Source organism: Botrytis deweyae, assembly GCF_014898535.1.
Source record: "Botrytis deweyae strain B1 chromosome Unknown BDEW_001, whole genome shotgun sequence".
Classification (NCBI taxonomy): domain Eukaryota; kingdom Fungi; phylum Ascomycota; class Leotiomycetes; order Helotiales; family Sclerotiniaceae; genus Botrytis; species Botrytis deweyae.
The window spans coordinates 255,322-273,730 of NW_024066208.1; the positions used below are offsets into that span (position 1 = coordinate 255,322).

At 42.4% G+C, this 18,409-nt stretch overlaps 7 protein-coding genes across 7 annotated transcripts; 2 read left to right on the forward strand and 5 right to left on the reverse strand.

The window, feature by feature from the left end:
- Window positions 1-249: 249 nt before the first annotated feature.
- On the forward strand, window positions 250-813 carry EAE98_000082 (uncharacterized protein; the record flags this gene model as incomplete). Its single annotated transcript, XM_038947700.1, has 1 exon — window positions 250-813. The coding sequence occupies one exon, from the start codon at window positions 250-252 to the stop codon at window positions 811-813; it is 564 nt and encodes a 187-aa protein (XP_038815377.1).
- Window positions 814-3,213: 2,400 nt separating this feature from the next.
- On the reverse strand, window positions 3,214-4,341 carry EAE98_000083 (uncharacterized protein; the record flags this gene model as incomplete). The annotated part of the gene is made up of 1 exon (XM_038947701.1): window positions 3,214-4,341. One exon carries the CDS (start codon window positions 4,339-4,341, stop codon window positions 3,214-3,216), a length of 1,128 nt encoding a protein of 375 aa, XP_038815378.1.
- Window positions 4,342-5,140: 799 nt separating this feature from the next.
- On the reverse strand, window positions 5,141-7,105 carry EAE98_000084 (uncharacterized protein; the record flags this gene model as incomplete). Its single annotated transcript, XM_038947702.1, has 5 exons — window positions 5,141-5,329; window positions 5,381-5,755; window positions 5,802-6,104; window positions 6,162-6,778; window positions 6,829-7,105. 5 exons carry the CDS (start codon window positions 7,103-7,105, stop codon window positions 5,141-5,143), a joined length of 1,761 nt encoding a protein of 586 aa, XP_038815379.1.
- Window positions 7,106-11,055: 3,950 nt separating this feature from the next.
- EAE98_000085 (uncharacterized protein) lies at window positions 11,056-13,453 on the reverse strand (the record flags this gene model as incomplete). Its single annotated transcript, XM_038947703.1, has 6 exons — window positions 11,056-11,544; window positions 11,627-11,816; window positions 11,878-12,677; window positions 12,892-13,002; window positions 13,059-13,298; window positions 13,366-13,453. The coding sequence occupies 6 exons, from the start codon at window positions 13,451-13,453 to the stop codon at window positions 11,408-11,410; spliced, it is 1,566 nt and encodes a 521-aa protein (XP_038815380.1). The 3' UTR covers window positions 11,056-11,407.
- Window positions 13,454-14,159: 706 nt separating this feature from the next.
- Window positions 14,160-15,222, forward strand: EAE98_000086 (uncharacterized protein; the record flags this gene model as incomplete). The annotated part of the gene is made up of 4 exons (XM_038947704.1): window positions 14,160-14,273; window positions 14,329-14,341; window positions 14,394-14,535; window positions 14,592-15,222. The coding sequence occupies 4 exons, from the start codon at window positions 14,160-14,162 to the stop codon at window positions 15,220-15,222; spliced, it is 900 nt and encodes a 299-aa protein (XP_038815381.1).
- A 29-nt stretch (window positions 15,223-15,251) lies between these two features.
- EAE98_000087 (uncharacterized protein) lies at window positions 15,252-16,411 on the reverse strand. The gene is made up of 7 exons (XM_038947705.1): window positions 16,347-16,411; window positions 16,127-16,292; window positions 15,959-16,075; window positions 15,788-15,902; window positions 15,655-15,726; window positions 15,452-15,596; window positions 15,252-15,400 (listed from the first exon to the last, which is right to left on the reverse strand). Exons 1-7 carry the CDS (start codon window positions 16,373-16,375, stop codon window positions 15,277-15,279), a joined length of 768 nt encoding a protein of 255 aa, XP_038815382.1. The 5' UTR covers window positions 16,376-16,411; the 3' UTR covers window positions 15,252-15,276.
- A 260-nt stretch (window positions 16,412-16,671) lies between these two features.
- EAE98_000088 (uncharacterized protein) lies at window positions 16,672-18,265 on the reverse strand (the record flags this gene model as incomplete). The annotated part of the gene is made up of 9 exons (XM_038947706.1): window positions 16,672-16,770; window positions 16,824-17,159; window positions 17,212-17,370; window positions 17,429-17,570; window positions 17,616-17,707; window positions 17,763-17,857; window positions 17,914-17,976; window positions 18,037-18,050; window positions 18,114-18,265. The coding sequence occupies 9 exons, from the start codon at window positions 18,263-18,265 to the stop codon at window positions 16,672-16,674; spliced, it is 1,152 nt and encodes a 383-aa protein (XP_038815383.1).
- Window positions 18,266-18,409: the final 144 nt, after the last annotated feature.

The following is an 18,409-nucleotide window of genomic DNA, read 5'->3' on the forward strand; positions in this document are numbered from 1 at the left end:
TTTAGCGGCTGAGTTGGCTTTCCTTCCAATTTTCATTGCATCTTTTGCAACATTCACAGAATCCAGCCAAAGAGTTCAAAACAATGCTATCTTTTAAAACTTGGAGTCGAATGAGTGCCAATTCGGGTGGTAGCAGATCCTCAACACGCAACTTCCTCTCTAAAGCATTATATCTATCTCCTCCGTTGTTAACATATCACGGAATATGTACGCAAGACATCACACTTACATATTAGTAAAGAAGGCGAGATGGGCAACTGGGCTACCTTAAGCTATTGCTGGGGTCAGGTTGGTGGCTATGTAACTAATGTCGCAAATTTGGATTGCAGAACACGTTCTATATCTATGCAAGAGCTTCAGGCCACACTGAAAGATGCCATCAAAGTCACGAAGTGTATGGGATTAAAGTATCTATGGATTGATTCGATTTGCATTCTCCAAGGTTCCGATGTTGCTGCCCAGGCAGATTGGCTATCCGAGGCAAGCCGCAGGCGAGATTACTACAAACATTGTGATTTTTGTATTGCTGCCGATGACGCATCTTCTGACCAAATTGGGTTTCAGCGCATTTTACGTACACAAAGGGCAAATGTTTCTATTTCCATGCCGTTAGCTCACTGGCGACGCGCAGGGTCTTGTACAATATATCTTCAAGCAGATGTTAACCCCCATACCCCGGTCGGCGTCGACCCATTCTCGCTACTAGAGGATGGACGCTTCAAGAACACGTTCTCTCTCCACGCGCTCTACACTTCAATCATGAACAACTTGTCTGGAATTGCCAGTTTCAGAAACTCTCAGAATCGAATGTGAATCCGGAAATCTTGTCGTCAAGCGATAGACCGTGGCATGGTATGGACGCCAAAAGATTTTCCTTAACTCCAATCCATGGGGAAGAGTATATATATGACAACTTTGGCCCCTTATATGCTCGGTTACTCAACATAAAGAGGCGGTGGTACAGCTTAGTCAATGAGTATGCGACTCGTGCTCTTACTTTTGAGACTGATAGACCCATTGCGTTGGCTGGATTAATACAAGAAATTGAAGCACAGTCCGGATTTACTTATTGGGTAGGTATATGGGCCGAAGACGCCCATGCTGGTCTTCTCTGGAGAGTAACTGGGCGAGTGAACATCCCAGCAGCGTATATTGCACCTTCATGGAGCTGGGCCAGCCTCGACATCAGCCCCTACAATGATTCTTATGACCATGGTTTTTATCCATTCGGCGGTTGGAAAATGGACAGCTCAAAATTTAAGCCAATATATCTAGCTGTGAGATCGCGACTGTTGATGGAATTCCCAACGGACACCTTCTAACTGCGAAGCTCACACTCCATACCCATTGTCTTCGTTTAAATCAGCGGGGATTGTTAAGTGATGTGGCTATAGCGACCCCCGCCGTTTTGTTACCATCAATGGGTGCGAGAAGGGAAATTCTCCTAAAGTTTGATGTCGAACCGTCGGAACTCATGCGTTCAGAACCGTTGTTTCACCACCTCCACAAGTGCTTTGCAGCCAAGGGTAAAAGGTGTTCTTCACTGAGTATCTTCTTGCATCCATTTTTTCTATAGTCTTGTGGCAAAATCGAGAACTCGTGCTGTACTATTCTCCCAAAAACCAGCTCAAGCTCCATCACCGAACTTAACATACACGAATCGTCATGTTGTGTTACGCGGGACAAAGGCTGTAACTGAGCAGCTCTCTACTACGCAGCGCAATTCCAATAACCTCATCATAGTACGGATTGCAAGCATCAGCGAATCGACAGTCAGATCTTGCGGACGGATGTACCAAAAGAAACCTAATATTGGCAGTACAATGTGTCTCCTTGTCCACCCCGGTACAGAAGAGGGAACTTTTAAGAGGGTAGGCTTGGCACAGATTTCAGACCTCAAATATGGCAGTTCATTGCCATGGGAAATGCGTACTATCGTACTGGTTTGAGGTATTTTTCCTTTCCATCGTTCAGCGTCAGTTTTAGCAATATGAAATTATCAACGGTGTGACAGTCAATTCATATATTCAGCTCACAACCCGACTTCAATGAAATCGTATTCAATAGCATATGTTTGGGATTGCAGTTTAGCTTTGAGGAATCTCGAATAACAATCATTCTGGCTGCTGTATCTAACCAAAGCAATTGATATATTGAATCCAAGATAGCTCAAAATATTCAAGCTTTCACACTCTTCATTCAAATACTAGTTGGAATCAACAAAAACTGAATCCATCAGCACTCTTTCCCCGTGAATGAAAATCGAGCAATGTTTGGCATCTGCAAACTCCTTAAATAAGTGATAATACCTACATCCTTAACCTTATCATGCAAAAAAAAATAGAAAAAATTCATCTCATCTCTAGAGTAATAGGAAATCGCAAAAACAAACTCTTTCATCAAAACAAAATCGTAAATCACACTGTAAACCCCATACTATACACACATACATACAATAACAACCCCCCACCCCTTCCCTCACCAAAACCATCACCAAACCTATCTCCACAGCCCCATAAAAAAAACCCACCCGCCTCCAAAAAAATCCCCCTCCTCACACCACCCTTCCCCCCCCCTTTCAAAAATGCAAAAATAAAGTTCTCTGAATAATCAGAAGGTGTGTTACAAAGATTTGAAGAATGGAGTATCATGGGCATGAGCCACGGTCATCTCTGGTAAAAGGCAAGAAATGAATTCTGAGCTAGCTTGTCCCACTCCGACTTGTAAACTGTCGTTTGGGAATATATATATGAGTAAAAAAAAGTTGTGGTGATGGCTGGGCTGGCTCGCGGGTGACAGGAAAAATGGCACACACAAATTCGTAATTCTCATTCAATGGAACAACACCTCTCTTTCAATTGATTCAACACCACCACTTTTTATATTTATAATAAGAATAATATGGTAGTTTTATTAATTCGATATCAGAGATTAATTCTATATAAGTTTTATGATTCTAAGTGCAATATTCGTAGAATAATTCATTACGGAAGATCGACTCGCTTCCATTGACAGAGACTTTTAAATTCGCTATATTCAGAGCTTTAAGATTCAGTATAAGATAAAAAAATTAATATCGATGCTATATAGGGTACTGTTTTGAGTGATATAATTATATAATTGATATAAGGTAGTGTTGTGGTTCAATTCCCTCTGAAAGTGAGTTGTTTCGAGGGGGAAACCACTCTAAAAACCACCCTTTTGACCACCTTTTCACCACCCAGTGAGCTGTCCTTTCATTTTAATAACATCCCTAAGCCTCTGAGGCATAGTATCTACTAGTTTATTGATATGTTCAATAGTAACTTGCTCCCAACCCTCATTTATAAGCTCCCGCATGGTTGTATCGTCCCAATGGGCATGCCTCCGAACGACTTGTTTTGGGATTTGCCAGATATTTTCGATGATTGAGAGATCAGGACTATCATGACAGTTTTGATAGGTTTCTAAACTATGATCTCTCTTCCATTTCTTCACTATATTGTCCTTCTTGCCCCCATAGCCGTGTCCTGAATCACCATCTTCCTCGAGTACGAAATCCTTCGATACAGCTAACCATCGCTTTACCTCCCCATCCAATATAGTATCGACATAAACCTTATGGGACAACTTGCCATTCCGGTTCCCAGGAACATCGTAATATATAAGATTGCTCTTAAAGTTGTAGCCCACTGCCGCCCAGCAGTGTTGCTTATTGCGGTGTTCCTCCTTTTCTACCCCTCTGAGCTGAATACACTCAGGACAGAGCCTCTGGCCTAGCTTTCTAATGATCCTATACTTTCCCTCAGGCCCGAAACCCCAATGACACTCATCAGAGAACCTAACTCTTCTCCAATCCTCCGGATTAGGGTATTTAGCTAGCATATCGCGGGCAAATTGGAGTCTAGCGGCAGCTGTTCTCTGTGTAACCCATCCCTTGCAACAAGCTATACATTTTCGATATCCCATAGATCCCATAGCTCGTGCAATAGTCCTTCCGGATTGGTCTAATCCACATGCCTCTCCCAATTGCTTCCAATTGAGGGATCTAGCCTCAAAACCCTCCGTTTGGATCATGATCTCCATAGCACGTATATCGCGAGGAGTAAGGGTTTTTTTTGCTCCTCTAGTCTCTTTACGTACTGTAGAATCATGTAGACGCCTTGGATCGCGATCATGCCAATGTCGATATCCGGTGCGAGGTGCGACATTGTAGGCCCTGAATACTCGAGCTTTGAAAGTAGTGACAATTCCATCAGCTATTCCATCAAGCATAGCCTGGGTTTTAGCTTTAACAGGGGTTCTATTATGCTGTTGGGGATACGTTTTATCCTCATAGCGATCGCGGCGAGTTGATACCATTATGTTGTGATTTAATAATTAATTTTGAAGTTGTGGTAATTGACGTGAATTGAGGTTAAAAGGACACGTGTGCCATTTTTCGTGTCACTCGCGAGGCTGGCTGGGTAGGGCGCTTGGACCAGGTGTCGGGGAATGTTCGGGGGTGGGAGTGGAGTGGAGTGGGTTGAACATAACACAATGCTACTATTCACGATATCGTAGGAATATGGATATTGGGAAGGGGATGTGTTAGGATATGTCAGGTTTGATAGATGTTATGAACAAGAGGGATCTTGATGGATTTGTTTGCTGTTCGTAAAAGAAATAAAAGATATTAATTACACTGAAATTAGTCTTTTATTCAATAATTCCTTCTTCTAACATCTCCTTCTGTCTACAACTAAACAGAGCCATGTGCGTGAGGAGCTTATTATATTTAATACCTACCTACTTAGAGTAGAGGAGAAAATAGAAAATTAATAACACTGTCTACAATTGCGATTATTATATTCACATCGATTGCGCGAGTGACAAGACATTCTACTCCTCAACCTTCAAACCCATTATTCAATTAATTCATCTCTCCTCACCTTCCACCGCTCATAATTAAGACTTCCAATTCCAATTCCAATTTCAAACCCGAACCCAAAAGATCAAACAATCCATGGTATCTTGACTCCATAACTCCATTCCCACCTCATAAACATTACCATTTCCATCTTCTCATCCATCCATTCGTAGTATCATGACCCATCTATATATTATTCCACTTTCCCATCTTCCCTTGTCCCACAACCATCATTATCCGCTAGCATTATTTCTATGCAGTCCCATCGACTTCATAACCAACACTCTTACCCCATCTCTTTTCTCTCCTTATTGCCCACCCTTTAATTGCAATCACCAAGATAATCCAAGCCATCAAAAATGTGATGAGACCCATGGAAACTGTAAAAACAAACATCGCATCGAGATCATTTATTTCAATTGCCTTGACAGTATCTTTGCTCTACAATTCTGTTAGTGTTGGCACATCCAAGCGAGAGAAGGAATGACATACGCTAGCCATGAAAATTAAACCTCCAGCCATCAAACAGAAAGCTGTAATGATTTCCGTAGGGGGTCTACCAGGAAGAATCGAAGTTGGTGGTGAAAGGTAGAATACAACATAAGTAGCAGCACGTGCAAATGCTGCACCCACAAGTAAAGTTCCCCATTGTCCATGAATCATAGTTGAGACCATTGAATGTTGATGGTGAGAACTCATCATCATTCCTAATAGCATAACGACTAAGGCCGGAATTGGGTTCATCGAAAACCTATAGGATTTCGGTTCTTGAGCTTCTGGATGATAGGGTGACATTTGAGATGATGATTGTTGAAGTGTGGTATTCAAAAGGTTGCGAATTTTGTTCGACTCAATGAGCATACCGCACTGTACGAGTTAGTAGTGTTTAGGAATTATTATCTTAAAGACTCACCAATCCACCACCAATAAACATAATGGTGATTGAAATATGCTCGAGATCTTGTGCGCTCCATGCACTCCCCCAAGCAGCCAGATGTTCTAAGAAAACATTCGTGGAGCCATAAAAGAAGATGAGGAAACTTTCTACGAACTCGGCGGTTGGAGTAAATCGTCGCTCATTGTCAGATTTAATGTTCCAGGACCAACCAATTTCGGCGAAGCAACCTGCCCATCGACCAAGAGTCAAGATTCCATACCAGAAGAAAACCGAACCCTTTATGAAGTGCGCAAGACCACTGTAAATTTCTGCTCCTTTCTGCGTTGTCATTTAGTTTCTGAAGATGTATGAATTCATGGAGCTGGCAAAACTTACAAATAAACCACCATATGTGACGAATCCAGATGTGAGAATAGCAAAACCAAGGAGAAGGATTATTCGATCCACAACGTCACATGAAAATTGAATTACTCTCAAGAGACGAGCAGAAAGTAATCCCGGAAGTCGTTTCGACAAATATTGATCCACCTGGGTACCTTTCATCAACCCCACTTTTTCAAACTCGTCATTTTCCGATTCATTTAATGTATTTTCATCATCTCCAGACAGAGACATCGATTGGCTTCGTAGAGATTCGGTACCTGGCTCAGTACCTTGACCACTATCATCCGATAATCTGGGGATAGGTTTAGGTCGTTCGTGCATGCGGGTATGCTCTGCTATCGCTTCTCTCGAAACTGGAATATACCCGGAGTTCTCCTGTCCCTTCTCGCCTCTGCGCCCCGCGTAGGCACTGATGACCCCTAATAGCGCTTGTGCAGTGACTACGCATATCAAAATCCACCCCAATTTATGATGAAAATTATTCGGATAAAGGTCTGGAGTGGAAGCATTGTATATTATGCTGCAGAGGAGACCGCCACCGTTCAAAGCTAGAAACGCGAATTGTGTAGGGAGACTTAGTCGAGATCGAGAGATGGAGAGCATCACACCTAAAATGTATTAGATTTTGGAGACATTTCACTGTTCCCGAACTACTCACATATTGGCAGAACGAACACCCATCCTATGGTCATGAGTATAATGTGAGCTACCATCAGACTGCCATGTTCAGGATATCGAAAATAACTAGAAGGTTCAGCCACCACGGTGTCCATGCCGGGCGAAACTGTGGCTGTAGAAATAGCTGTGGCTACCGGACTCATTGGCATGCTCATATCCATTTCCGGTTCTTCGTCGCCGTGTGCGGCTATTAGAGGTGCAAGTCCGAGCAATATAAGACTGCTACATAATGCGAGGTTTCGCAGATGTGAAGGCATCTGATTTAATTTCGTACTGTGGTAGTAGTGGAAGATGCGATGATGGTAAGAAAAGTATCGAGTGTGAAAAAGAGCACAATGTAAAGAATCTAGGGTATCTGGGTATCGTATCTCAAGGGGTATGGAACAGTGAAGGATGAGGTAAAAAGAAATCACAAGTGCGGCGTTCACCAAATATGTATACTGATGATGAAAACAAAATAGTGGAACAAAAGAAAGAGATGTTCTAGAAGAATGGTCTTGTCTTGTCTTGTCTTTACGCCGAAAAGGAAAATGTGTGGGTAAAGAAGTCGGAAGGAGGTAGCAACATTGGCCGCAGAATGACGACAAATAAATAGGTTTCCCGTGATGGAATGAATCATGGGAATGAGGTAAAAGCAACGGAAAGAAAGGATTTTTGCCAACGGTGATGACTCCGTATGTTCCGATATCAAGAATTTCTTACTCCACTGACCAAGTTCGCGCCCTATGGATTGAAATGCAAATGTGCATATACATAGGCGTCAGCCAGCTAGTACGAGGTTCCAAATGACTAGGGATTGGATATTCGGCATTGTCTGTGCGAACGATCGAGATTGGGATTTTGGTGGGTTTACTACCTTATCTGACCTTACCTGCCTTGGGTGCTCTTGAGTTGAGTCTTGTTGCTTCCAAATGAATTCTAGATTGCATATGATTTTTTTCGATGAGCTAGGTACCTTGGCTTGCTTGGGATACAAATGTAATTTGATTTGATAGATGACTAATAAGCTAACATTTGGAAGCAACAACTTACAAGCTAACTTATAACTACCGCAAGCGGCGGCATTTGAAATGGGTGATATCATCCTCATCCGACTTTTCCATTGCATTTGATGTTTTCGTCTCTTTCCTTCAAAAGGACTATACATGATGTGATATAGTAGAGTAAGTAGTTAATTATTGAATATATGACGTCAGCTGCGTGTAATGAATTCTCTCTAAATTCTCACATCATTGCGTTGTCTTCTTTTTCTTTGTTTTCATTCAGAATTCTCGGTATCTACCTAGTAGCTCAGGTGGGTGATTGAAGCTAGGTGAGAAAGCCATGAGAAAAGCTATAGGGCTTGGCGTGCATGAATATGACGTGGGGCGTTAGACTGAACATTGAGTGTTTATTAAGCTCTGTACAAGTAGCGTGCAAGGTGATCAAAGTACAGTATTAATTGTATCCACAGCAGAACATCAACACTCAAAATGAACAACATCCGCGCAACGAAACAACCGCGCGACAAGATATACATGCACATATAGATACTGTCTCTTCTTGTCTCTACTTGGGATTCCAAACATATCATCTTGGCTAACATGAAACTCATAAATGAGACTCAGCACAGCATTTCTTTCCCTGCAAGGACTTCAATCCAAACACACATTGACTCATCAACCATCTCAATTACCTAGTATATCATACATCTGACAACGCAGCTGACATACCGACCTTACCATACTCCGGTCCTTAGACTCACAATTACTAATAGATACTTAATAATTAATAATACACTTTCCACCAGCACCTTGCATTAAAACACCAAGTCAACGACAAGGCTGCACCAAAAAGAGAAAGGAAAGAAAAAAAAAGCTCCTCACATGAAAAGCCTTCACCAATAAGATGCATTTCCAACCCAACATCATGTCCCCGCTCGTGACTGAGATCATTATGATAGCTCGAGGATAATACCATCCGTTCCACCCATGCATGCATGTACGTACGAGCTTATTACTTGACTAGTAGTAACCTCTCTCGAGCCTCTACTACACTACATAGCACCCTTATGCTTACTATCCATGCTCTATCATTGAAGATCATCCAACCACCACGTTTTCTTTCGTTCCTTACCTCCACATTTATTACTTCAGCAATCGAGCCATTTCAACGACACTCAACTCCGACATTTCCGAAGACTCATTCGTGATTCATCAATATCCTCACCCATTTCTCTTTCAGTAAGGTAGGAATAAATACCCGGCAGGCTGTGAAAATTCTTCAATACCTATTCATGGTGGGACAATTCTCATCACGATTTCGACTTCTTGCATGCGCCCATCGTGGCACGAGGAACAGAATGAATCCTCAGTCCATGCAAGTGGTAACGGAAACATCGGAATCATCATTCATCGTGACTACAGAACAACTCACAGGGCGTTTTTTTCCCTAACTTACACATGTCATGTTGACATGTTGTATTAACTACCTTGGAAAATAATCATCTGATTATCAAAACATATTCGGGCTTACAGACCAAACTTCTCCGAAGAAATCACACTCGGTCACCACGTTTCTTACTCGTCAGCCTTTCACATAGTATACATGCTTCTCGGCCAACGTCCAAAGATTACTCTGGACATCGACTTCCAATCTTTCACGCCTCCCAAACCCCAAACAAAAAACACAACGAACCACTTCTCATCAAGATTGACGCCATCGACCATCCCGTTCCACGCCGAGACCGCCACTAAAACCTTCTCAACACACCGTGCAGGCTGCAGCTCGCTTCTCCCATCCTTCAAATGAGGGGGCCCTAGCTTCCACTCCTCTCGCTCTCACTACCTACACGCTGCACACGCAAACCGGGATATATCTCGGATATTAAACACCGCTCCTAACCTAAACTCCACATCCTCACGTCATTGGCTACGGCTTTTTAAAACTACATTCACTCATTCTTTATTATCCGTTGTAGCATTGTATTCTCCATAATCCCATCTTCGATCTGATTACATCACCTGTTCAATACTGTACCTCAGTTCATCTGTGATCCATCAGATCATAATAGATCTCGCTAATACATCCCCGGCATAATTCGGAATCCGAGAAAGACACAACTTACTATCGCTCGACCTTCCCTTCCCCCTCTAACATATAATCCATCGCAGACGTGTAAAACACCTAACAAATCTTCATCCACCCAAAGTCCAGATCATTCATCTTCTCTCCCCATCTTCCCCAATCCAAGATAACCTTGCAATAGCAGAAACCTCACCCTATCCTACCCAGCAGTAGGTATACCTACCTATGTATCATCAATAGCCCTCCCTCCCATCCTCCATCCTCCCACCGGCAACCCACCTCTCCCGATTCCGAGGCGCTTAAATCGCAACCACATACATACATACATACCCGTGGACATACAAACAAACATACACACCACCAAAAACATATCCAATTCTTCCAATTCTTCCAATTCTTCCACTCCTTCTCCACACCAAATACCCTAAATACCTCCCATCCAAACTCCCGCACATCGCGCACTCAGTCATACACACCTACCCCTCCATCCCAGGAACCACACAAAAAAATCCACCCACTCACTGTATCTCATACCCCAGCTATAAGTAAATATCAACTTTGATAATCTATTTCTACTTCTCCCCTCCCCTCCCATCCCATTCCATCACATGACATCACATCATATACTTCTCATTACATCTCATCCCGCAGACAGCAGACAGCAGATGTGATAAACTTATTTCACATCATCTCATCTCATCTCATATTATATTATACTATACTATATTATATCACAAAACCCTATCCTATCCCACTCACAATCACCCCACTCACATCCCATACCACCTCGTCGCCCACGATAGTTCCCGGTCTGATTCAGATCTCCGGATATAGCCCTGGAGAGTCACGATACATTTTGATCCCCTTCTTTATCGCTTAACCTCGTTCTTGTATCCAACCTCAAGCCAAGCTCAAGTCCATTCATCCACTCCTCTCAAAGCACTTTGTAAAGTAGCAAACATCGAAATGCATTGCGTTGAATGATCAATAGACAGCAATCAAGAACACTACACACCACATCACCATCTATCACTGCTCTCCTTTCTTCTCTCAGACACATCCTAACTCATCCAGATTCTTTCTCTCTTAAAAGAAAAATACAATTTCTGTATTGTATAATGGGTATATGTAAGTAATATAAACAAGTATTTCCCTTTGAAAAATAAAGAAACACCTTTTATAACCCCCATTTCTCCCCTCTTTTCCGTCTCCCTCCAAATCTCTATCATCCATGAATCACCAATTATGCACCCCCAGCCAAATCCTGCTCCGTATCCCATCAAGCAATACCCGCAACGTTAACGCCTTGAATGCAAAACCCCATGTCCCGAGCTCCAACCCAAAGTGTTTTATGTGTATACCACATTCCTGCGTTCCGCTCTGCTCTCTGAACTTCCCCTATCTTCTCTTGCATAATGACCGGTCCTTTCGTTCTTATTATTATGTATATGATGTGCATTCTACTTGTGCCATCCTCACTCCCAGCCACATCTTCAAGCAAGACTTTGAATTACGTAGAATAGCAGAAAAGCTTGTTCATTCAACACTTGACTCTTACTCGCCAACGTAACATTATGGTCATTGAACTTAAACCACTGGTTTCCGACTCTAGAGTAGGATACATAGTGACCTATTTTCGAATTTCTCATTAGCGAACTCTTCACCAGCGTCTCAAATGAAATATTGAGAGAGGGAATGTAGTGCTTTCTCACCAGTTTCCAAATTGCCAACATGAACCACAACACTCTGCAAATCATAAGTACATGATCTGGCCAGCTCGAAATTATTCTTCGTGTCTACACCACGAGCACGATTGGTGTAAGGAAGCATATGTAATTGAAGAGGAAAGGTAACAGTAGTATCGATCTTTGAAGCCAGACCTCTGGGGTCTTGTTTGAAGCGCTATTCTCGTATTAGTTTTGCGTTGATTGTTGTAGTTCATTGACAAGGGAGAGATATTTACCTTAAGTTGAATACACAATACGTTGGGTAGGCTTTTGATACTGAGTTGCTTCTTTGCCTCTGAAGTATCGCATTGATTACATGAATACTCGCAACGTTCAGGTCGAATATATTCTTCGTCTAAACAACGTTGGAGACTTATCGTGCCAGTAGCTGCCTTTAGCTTGCTCTTTTTCTGAATAACATCAAGACCTAAACTTAGATCTAGGAAGGATTCGACCGATGTGTTTACGTCTCCGCAATTCTGACATGTGATGGTGCTTTGCAATTTTCCATAAAATGTCTGGTGGACAATGCATTTACAGCCTTGATCCATTTTCGATCGCTTAGGATTTGGGCTACTATCTTCTGGATCGCTTGCTCGTGATCCCCCATTAATTTCGTGCAACTCTTCAGTAAGAAACTGGAAGAACTCATGAGCGTCTTGCTCTTTGTTACTTGCCAATTCTTCGTATGCTTTTCTCTTCGAAAGCCAAAAGCTAGCAAGTATGTTTGAAGCTGAATATCCTGTTGTAATCTCTTGCGAATAGAAATCTTGGAACATATCATCCATAGCGCAACTCATACAATTCTTTTGTTCGCATTCGCTTGCTTGGTGACCATCCCCGAGGTAAAAATTTCGAAGCAGAGGATTATGAACGAAAGATTGGAGAATGACGTTCATGTAACAGGTAGCTCCCATATTGTAGATACCCCTAACACCACTTGCTCTACAAGGAGCTGACATTGTATTTGTGGATATGAATCTTGGGTCCTCTTTGGTGGCGTCTGTAAAAAGTTCGTCATGTTTTCGCTTCCGACCTAAAGTGACAGGCAAAATCAGCATGTTGCGTGAAAAGACTTATGAACGCCGCTGGCAAAGCTGAATGATAGATAATGTAATGCATGATAGAACGAAAGTATCTGAGTATTTGTGATGCAGACACTGTAGAGCTGCAGCTAGTGCTAAAGATCTCCTCATCGAAGCTTGCAACAACAAAACTCAATGGTGGTATGAAACTCATGTTTGACTTACTACCAAAAGTTCCGGTCCCAATTTTGCGCACTCTCAACTCCTCTAGTGTAGGATCCCATACAAAATCACTGCACATTTGGCAAAACAAAGCTCCCGTCCTTGATTCAACATCTGAGTATGTCACTGATTAGCGAGGTCTTGAACATCGACATTGCGAACCAACATACAAAATCTATGCGAAGTCTCCTGGCCATGCTTTACATGATCCTGAGCCGTAGCTGTTCGTTCACATTGCAAACAGAGGTAATTTGGCGTCAGAGAAGTGAGGGGCGGGCCTTTCGGCGTCTTAGACGTCTGAGGTACAATTGGTGTATTATCTAGAACCACCCTCAAACAATTCTTATAATATGTAATTGTGTTTCTCATACGTTCATCATGAGCCGGATTCAATAGTTGTTGAATATGCTCTATGATGCTATATTAGCAATGGATGGGAAGGCTGAGAATACGACACGAATGGATTGAGAAACATACGACAGCCATATTTGGGAACTCCAGGTTGCGGCGATTTAATCTTTATAAATCGAGGGGAAGCTGGAGTTACTGGTCTAGATGTCGACATTTTTCTATGTGCAGATCTCCTGCAATTGCGACAAAATCGTAAATTCGTTGATGGATTTCTGATTTCTGAACATTTATTAACGGATTAATGTGAAGCTTAAATGGTAAGCCTTGCGGAAAATCGGCCGGGCGGTGAGACACTAAGTGGCAATATATTGAAAGGCTATTTTCGGGGACTGGGTTATGGTCCCCTATATGAATATCTTGTACTCGAATGGGTATTAGATGGGTATGTTGTGTTACAACGTACTCAGGTATCCTCAAACTGTCTCTTCTTCTAGCTGCATATAATACGAGATAACATGATAGGACCTAGAGGGCAAAAATTACTATATCTTCCAATTTCATACATCCATTTCCTCAGCTAAATAGGTAACTCGTCTACGAGTAGAAAAGGTACATTTGCCCTTGTCTATTGTACTTTGTGTGAAGTCACAACGTAAAGCCACGGAATTACATACAGGACCAAATTTAAAAATGCATCTATTATATATATATATATACTTTCTTTCTATTAGATCTTGGTACAAGTGTATCGAATGCCATCAAGTCGTCTCATCTATCTCCGAGTCCTTTGCTCAAAGTTAACGTTATTAACACCAAGTCATGCTTATCAAACAGCCATCAATGAACCGAGGCTTATCGGCATTGCATCATTCCCAGAGTCATCTACTCTAACATCAAAGAATGAACCTTTATCTACATTCATGATATCCCTCAAGAATACTATCAAGAAAATGGCAACACAACTAGTGTCACTGCAAGAAGTGGAGCGATTGAGTCCTACGGTCATTCGGATCCTTGGTGGGAATCCGGGAAAGGTGAGGAGTTTGAACGAAAGAGCTGGATTGTGCAATGTCAGCTGATGTCGAATAGTTTACATTGCAAGGTTACTACAATAGTATGCGGTAGAGAGTTTGATTGTTCTGACGAGGTTTTAGGGACGAATACATATCTTGTTGGAAAAGGAAGAAATAGATTGCTGATTGATACGGGCGACGGGAAGGAAAGTTGGATTCAGAATCTGAAAGAGACTTTAGAGAAAGAACAAGCTATGGTTACGTCTTGTATTCTCACACATTGGTGGGAATTTGTTCACTTCAAAGACCGTATCTACAGTCACTGATTCAAAAATTTAGGCATCCTGACCATGTGGGAGGAGTCGGTCACTTATTAGAATATTCGCCAAAAACTGTCATTTACAAGAACAGTCCAGACAAGGGACAAACAGATATCAAGGATGGCCAGATCTTCGCAACAGAGGGTGCAACTCTCCGTGCAGTTCATTCCCCAGGCCACACACACGATCACATGGCACTGATATTGGAAGAAGAGAATGTCATGTTCACCGGGGATAACGTGTTGGGGCATGGAACGGCAGTGTTTGAGGACTTGGTGACTTACTTGAACAGTCTTGAAAGAATGAAGGGACTTTTTAGCGGTAAAGCATATCCGGGACACGGTGCAGTATTAGAAGATGGACCTAGCAGAATTGGAGAGTACATCCGGCACCGAAAAGAAAGAGAGTCCCAGGTTATGCAAGTGCTGAAGTCCGCAAAGAACAAGCCTGGAGTTACTGTTGCCAGTGATGAGGAAGCGGATGAGTGGACCTCGATGGAGATTGTGAAGATAATATACAAGAATGTACCAGAGAACCTTCATATACCAGCGAATGGTGGCATTGTGCAGATTCTGAATAAGTTGCACTCGGATGACAAAGTGGCCAAGGAGCAAGATAGATGGAAGTTGAAGGCGCGAGCCGCTCTTTGATATGTATTTGATCCTTTTATGATGGGGAATAGATACCCTTTAGTTATGAATACACTATTTCTCACCATCTGACTTTCTCCACGTCCAATGTTCGCATTCAAAATTAGCGAAGCAAAAGAACTCGTTACTCAACCCCTTCGCGTGCACCGGAAGGAAAGTCGTAGTTGCAATACCTTGTCTGTTTTATGTGAGCTAACATGCCACCAGAAAAAGAACGGATACTACTCACGGTCGATAAAGCTTATTCACAATTTCTCCTACCCGTTCACCTGTACAAACGATAAGCTTCGATGGCGGAGCTTCTTCTTGTCCCCACGACATTAACGATTCGTTTTGACCCCATGATTTTGACAGCCATCGAACAGTTAGAGATGCTAGAAAAGTCAGTGTCATATCCTGACTATTATAACCAGAAGCTGAGTGATTGTATACCTTTAGTTTGACACTCCTCGCTCAAAAATGGCGGGTCACAAATAACACGATCGGCACATCCTTTCAAATGCGCTACAGGACCATCATTAGCAATGATTCCATCCCCAACATGGCCAGGTATTTCAAAACTCACAAGGAAGTTTTAACGGATTATTGAAATCATAGAAGCTGAACTCCGGAAATACGCCGAACCTCTCATCAAACTCCAATAAATGAAGCGTCGGCCTCTTGTCCGCCGCCCACCCTGCCTTCCAGATATTAACTTCATGACCATACATTTTCCTCTGCTACAAACTTAACTCACAACTATGTTTTTCAACTGTATGAACACACTTGGAGCCGATACAACAGCAATAACCGTTTCAGCAACAGCATCTCTCAGGAGTTCCTGGGCAAGGATTGTGGCTGTCTCATTGGAATACTACCACCTATAAGCTTCCAAAACACCTAAATCAGATCCAAGAAAACTGACCCAAAATTGCGATTCATTCCAGTCCTCGGCGAAAGCATCCATGGTCAAAGGCACGCCATCAGCCTGATCTTCAGCCCGCTGCTTCAAGTCTTCAAATTTCTGTTGATGCGCATCTCGGTCTTTGTAAAACTCTTTCAAGGCATCAAGCGCAGAGCCCGACAAAACGCTATTTTATATCATTAGTGAACTTTCGAGTGTTTTTCAGTTGCAGTAAGCTCACGGCATATCATCATCTTCTGTGTTCTCCATGGCTGATACTTGAAATTATTTTCAAGAAACGTGATGGTGGAAAATTGTGGACGGGGTTTGGAGGGGTAAAAATGTGGGGCTGGAGTGAGATCTTGAATTTCACTCAAATAAGTGTGCGAAATTTGTTAGGTCTAGAAAGGGGGTGCTCTTATGTCGTCTAATTTTCAAGCAAAATCATAATCCTCGACGGTGGTTTAGAATTGGAATATCACACACAAGAAAAGGTTTCAAATATTCTAGGCATATGTACAATTCGCATGCTATTATGAATACATTCCATATCCAGAACCAGCCTTCTACTGGTCATCAAGGACATGCAAATATTTCTTCTCTTCCCTCTTCTCGCGTTCTGTTGATGGTGGTAGGTCGTAGAATGCTGCACTTCGATACCCCAACTATTTAAAATTAGCATCGCTGGCTCGAAACTTTGGTAGAAGATTATGCATACCAGGTAATGGAAGGTAAGACTACTGAGCTCTGCTGGCTCGATTCCAAGGTCTTGGAATGTTTTTGCAGAAGGATCGATCTTTTGATCAATGAATTCTCGCTCAATCTCATCAGCAGAGATGACAGGCCACCAGAGAGCTTTGTTCAAAACCCCAGCGACTGGCTTAAGGATTTTCTTTGGTAAATTGATGTGTCGACGATGGTTATTGATTTCTTTGTCTACCAAAGCAGCAATTTCTGCTGTTGAGTAATTCTTGGGGCCATAAAGTTCATATGTTTGCGATGCAGTAGTATCATCTTGAAGCATTTTTTCAAGTGCTTGGCCTACGTCGGGTGCCTAGAAGAGATCGTCAATAGGAAGTCATGCGATTGAAGAATTTAAAACATACATGAACTGGCCAGTAGCGCTCTTGCATGTGGTTGGATGTGAGGACGTTGGTAAATCCAGCAAGCTTGTGGAGAAGACGATCCTCAAAACCAAACAATGGAGCAGGTCTCACAATTGTAGTTTCTGGGAATATACTGCGTACAACTTCCTCACCTCTTGCCTAATAAAGATGCTTGTCAATTATATGAACCGATGTTCGAAAGAGCTGGGTTATATACCTTGGTTCTGTAGAACTCAGAGGGCGAATTAGGGTCTGCGTTGTAGGAAGAGACATGGATGAATCTATCCACGTCGTATTTGGCAACAGCATCGGCAATTCGCTCCGCTCCTTCAACATGTACATCCTCGAGATCAAAGTTCCTGATGCTAATGAGTATTTCTCTCTAGATGATCTTTGGAACATACTTAGTGGGATAATTGCGTCCAACAAGATTGTAGACAACATCAGAGTGCCTAACACTCTCCTCCAAAGATTGTGTGTTTCTCAAATCGTATTCCTACCCGAAGTAAGTCAAGGTGACCCAAATACTGCCCACAGGTTTTCTGCCATACCATGAAAATGACTCTACCCAAATCACCGGAAACCTTCAAATGGCGTTTGGCCATTTCCTCCCGGAAAGGGACAATAACTGTACATCCTTGTCTTGCTAAACCACTCTCACATCAGCCCAAGTTCCTTGCATTATAACAAAGATTCGCGTACCGAGTCTATTCACAATATAACGTCCGAGGAAACCAGTCGCACCAAAAACGGTTGCGGTATGCCCTATAGTATCAAATTAGGCTTATGTTGATGGTGGATTTGCAATTTTGGGAGCAGATATACCTCCGAGAGATGATCTGTATTACAACACATTAGCAAGAAGGTCTGTAAAAGTGCAGAATCAATCTCAGAGTGCTTACCTGCCACCCTGGGTACGAATAATGGGCTTTCCGGTCCTTGTGATAGTGACATCAGATAACTTCCTGCTCAAAGGTACATTTTCAATTCCTCTTTTCGATCGTACAGCAGTCCGCAGACTGTTAAGAGTCGATGGACTGCAGGATTTCTGCATTTTTGCGACTGGGGTACAAATCAATTGAATCGCAGACGCAAAGGCAGTTGGCAGGGTTCAATTTGACTTGATGTTGAAGTTGTAGATTGACCTCGCGGGAGTCCAGCCGTGGAGTACACTAGTCTAAATCTGGTTAGGCCCGAC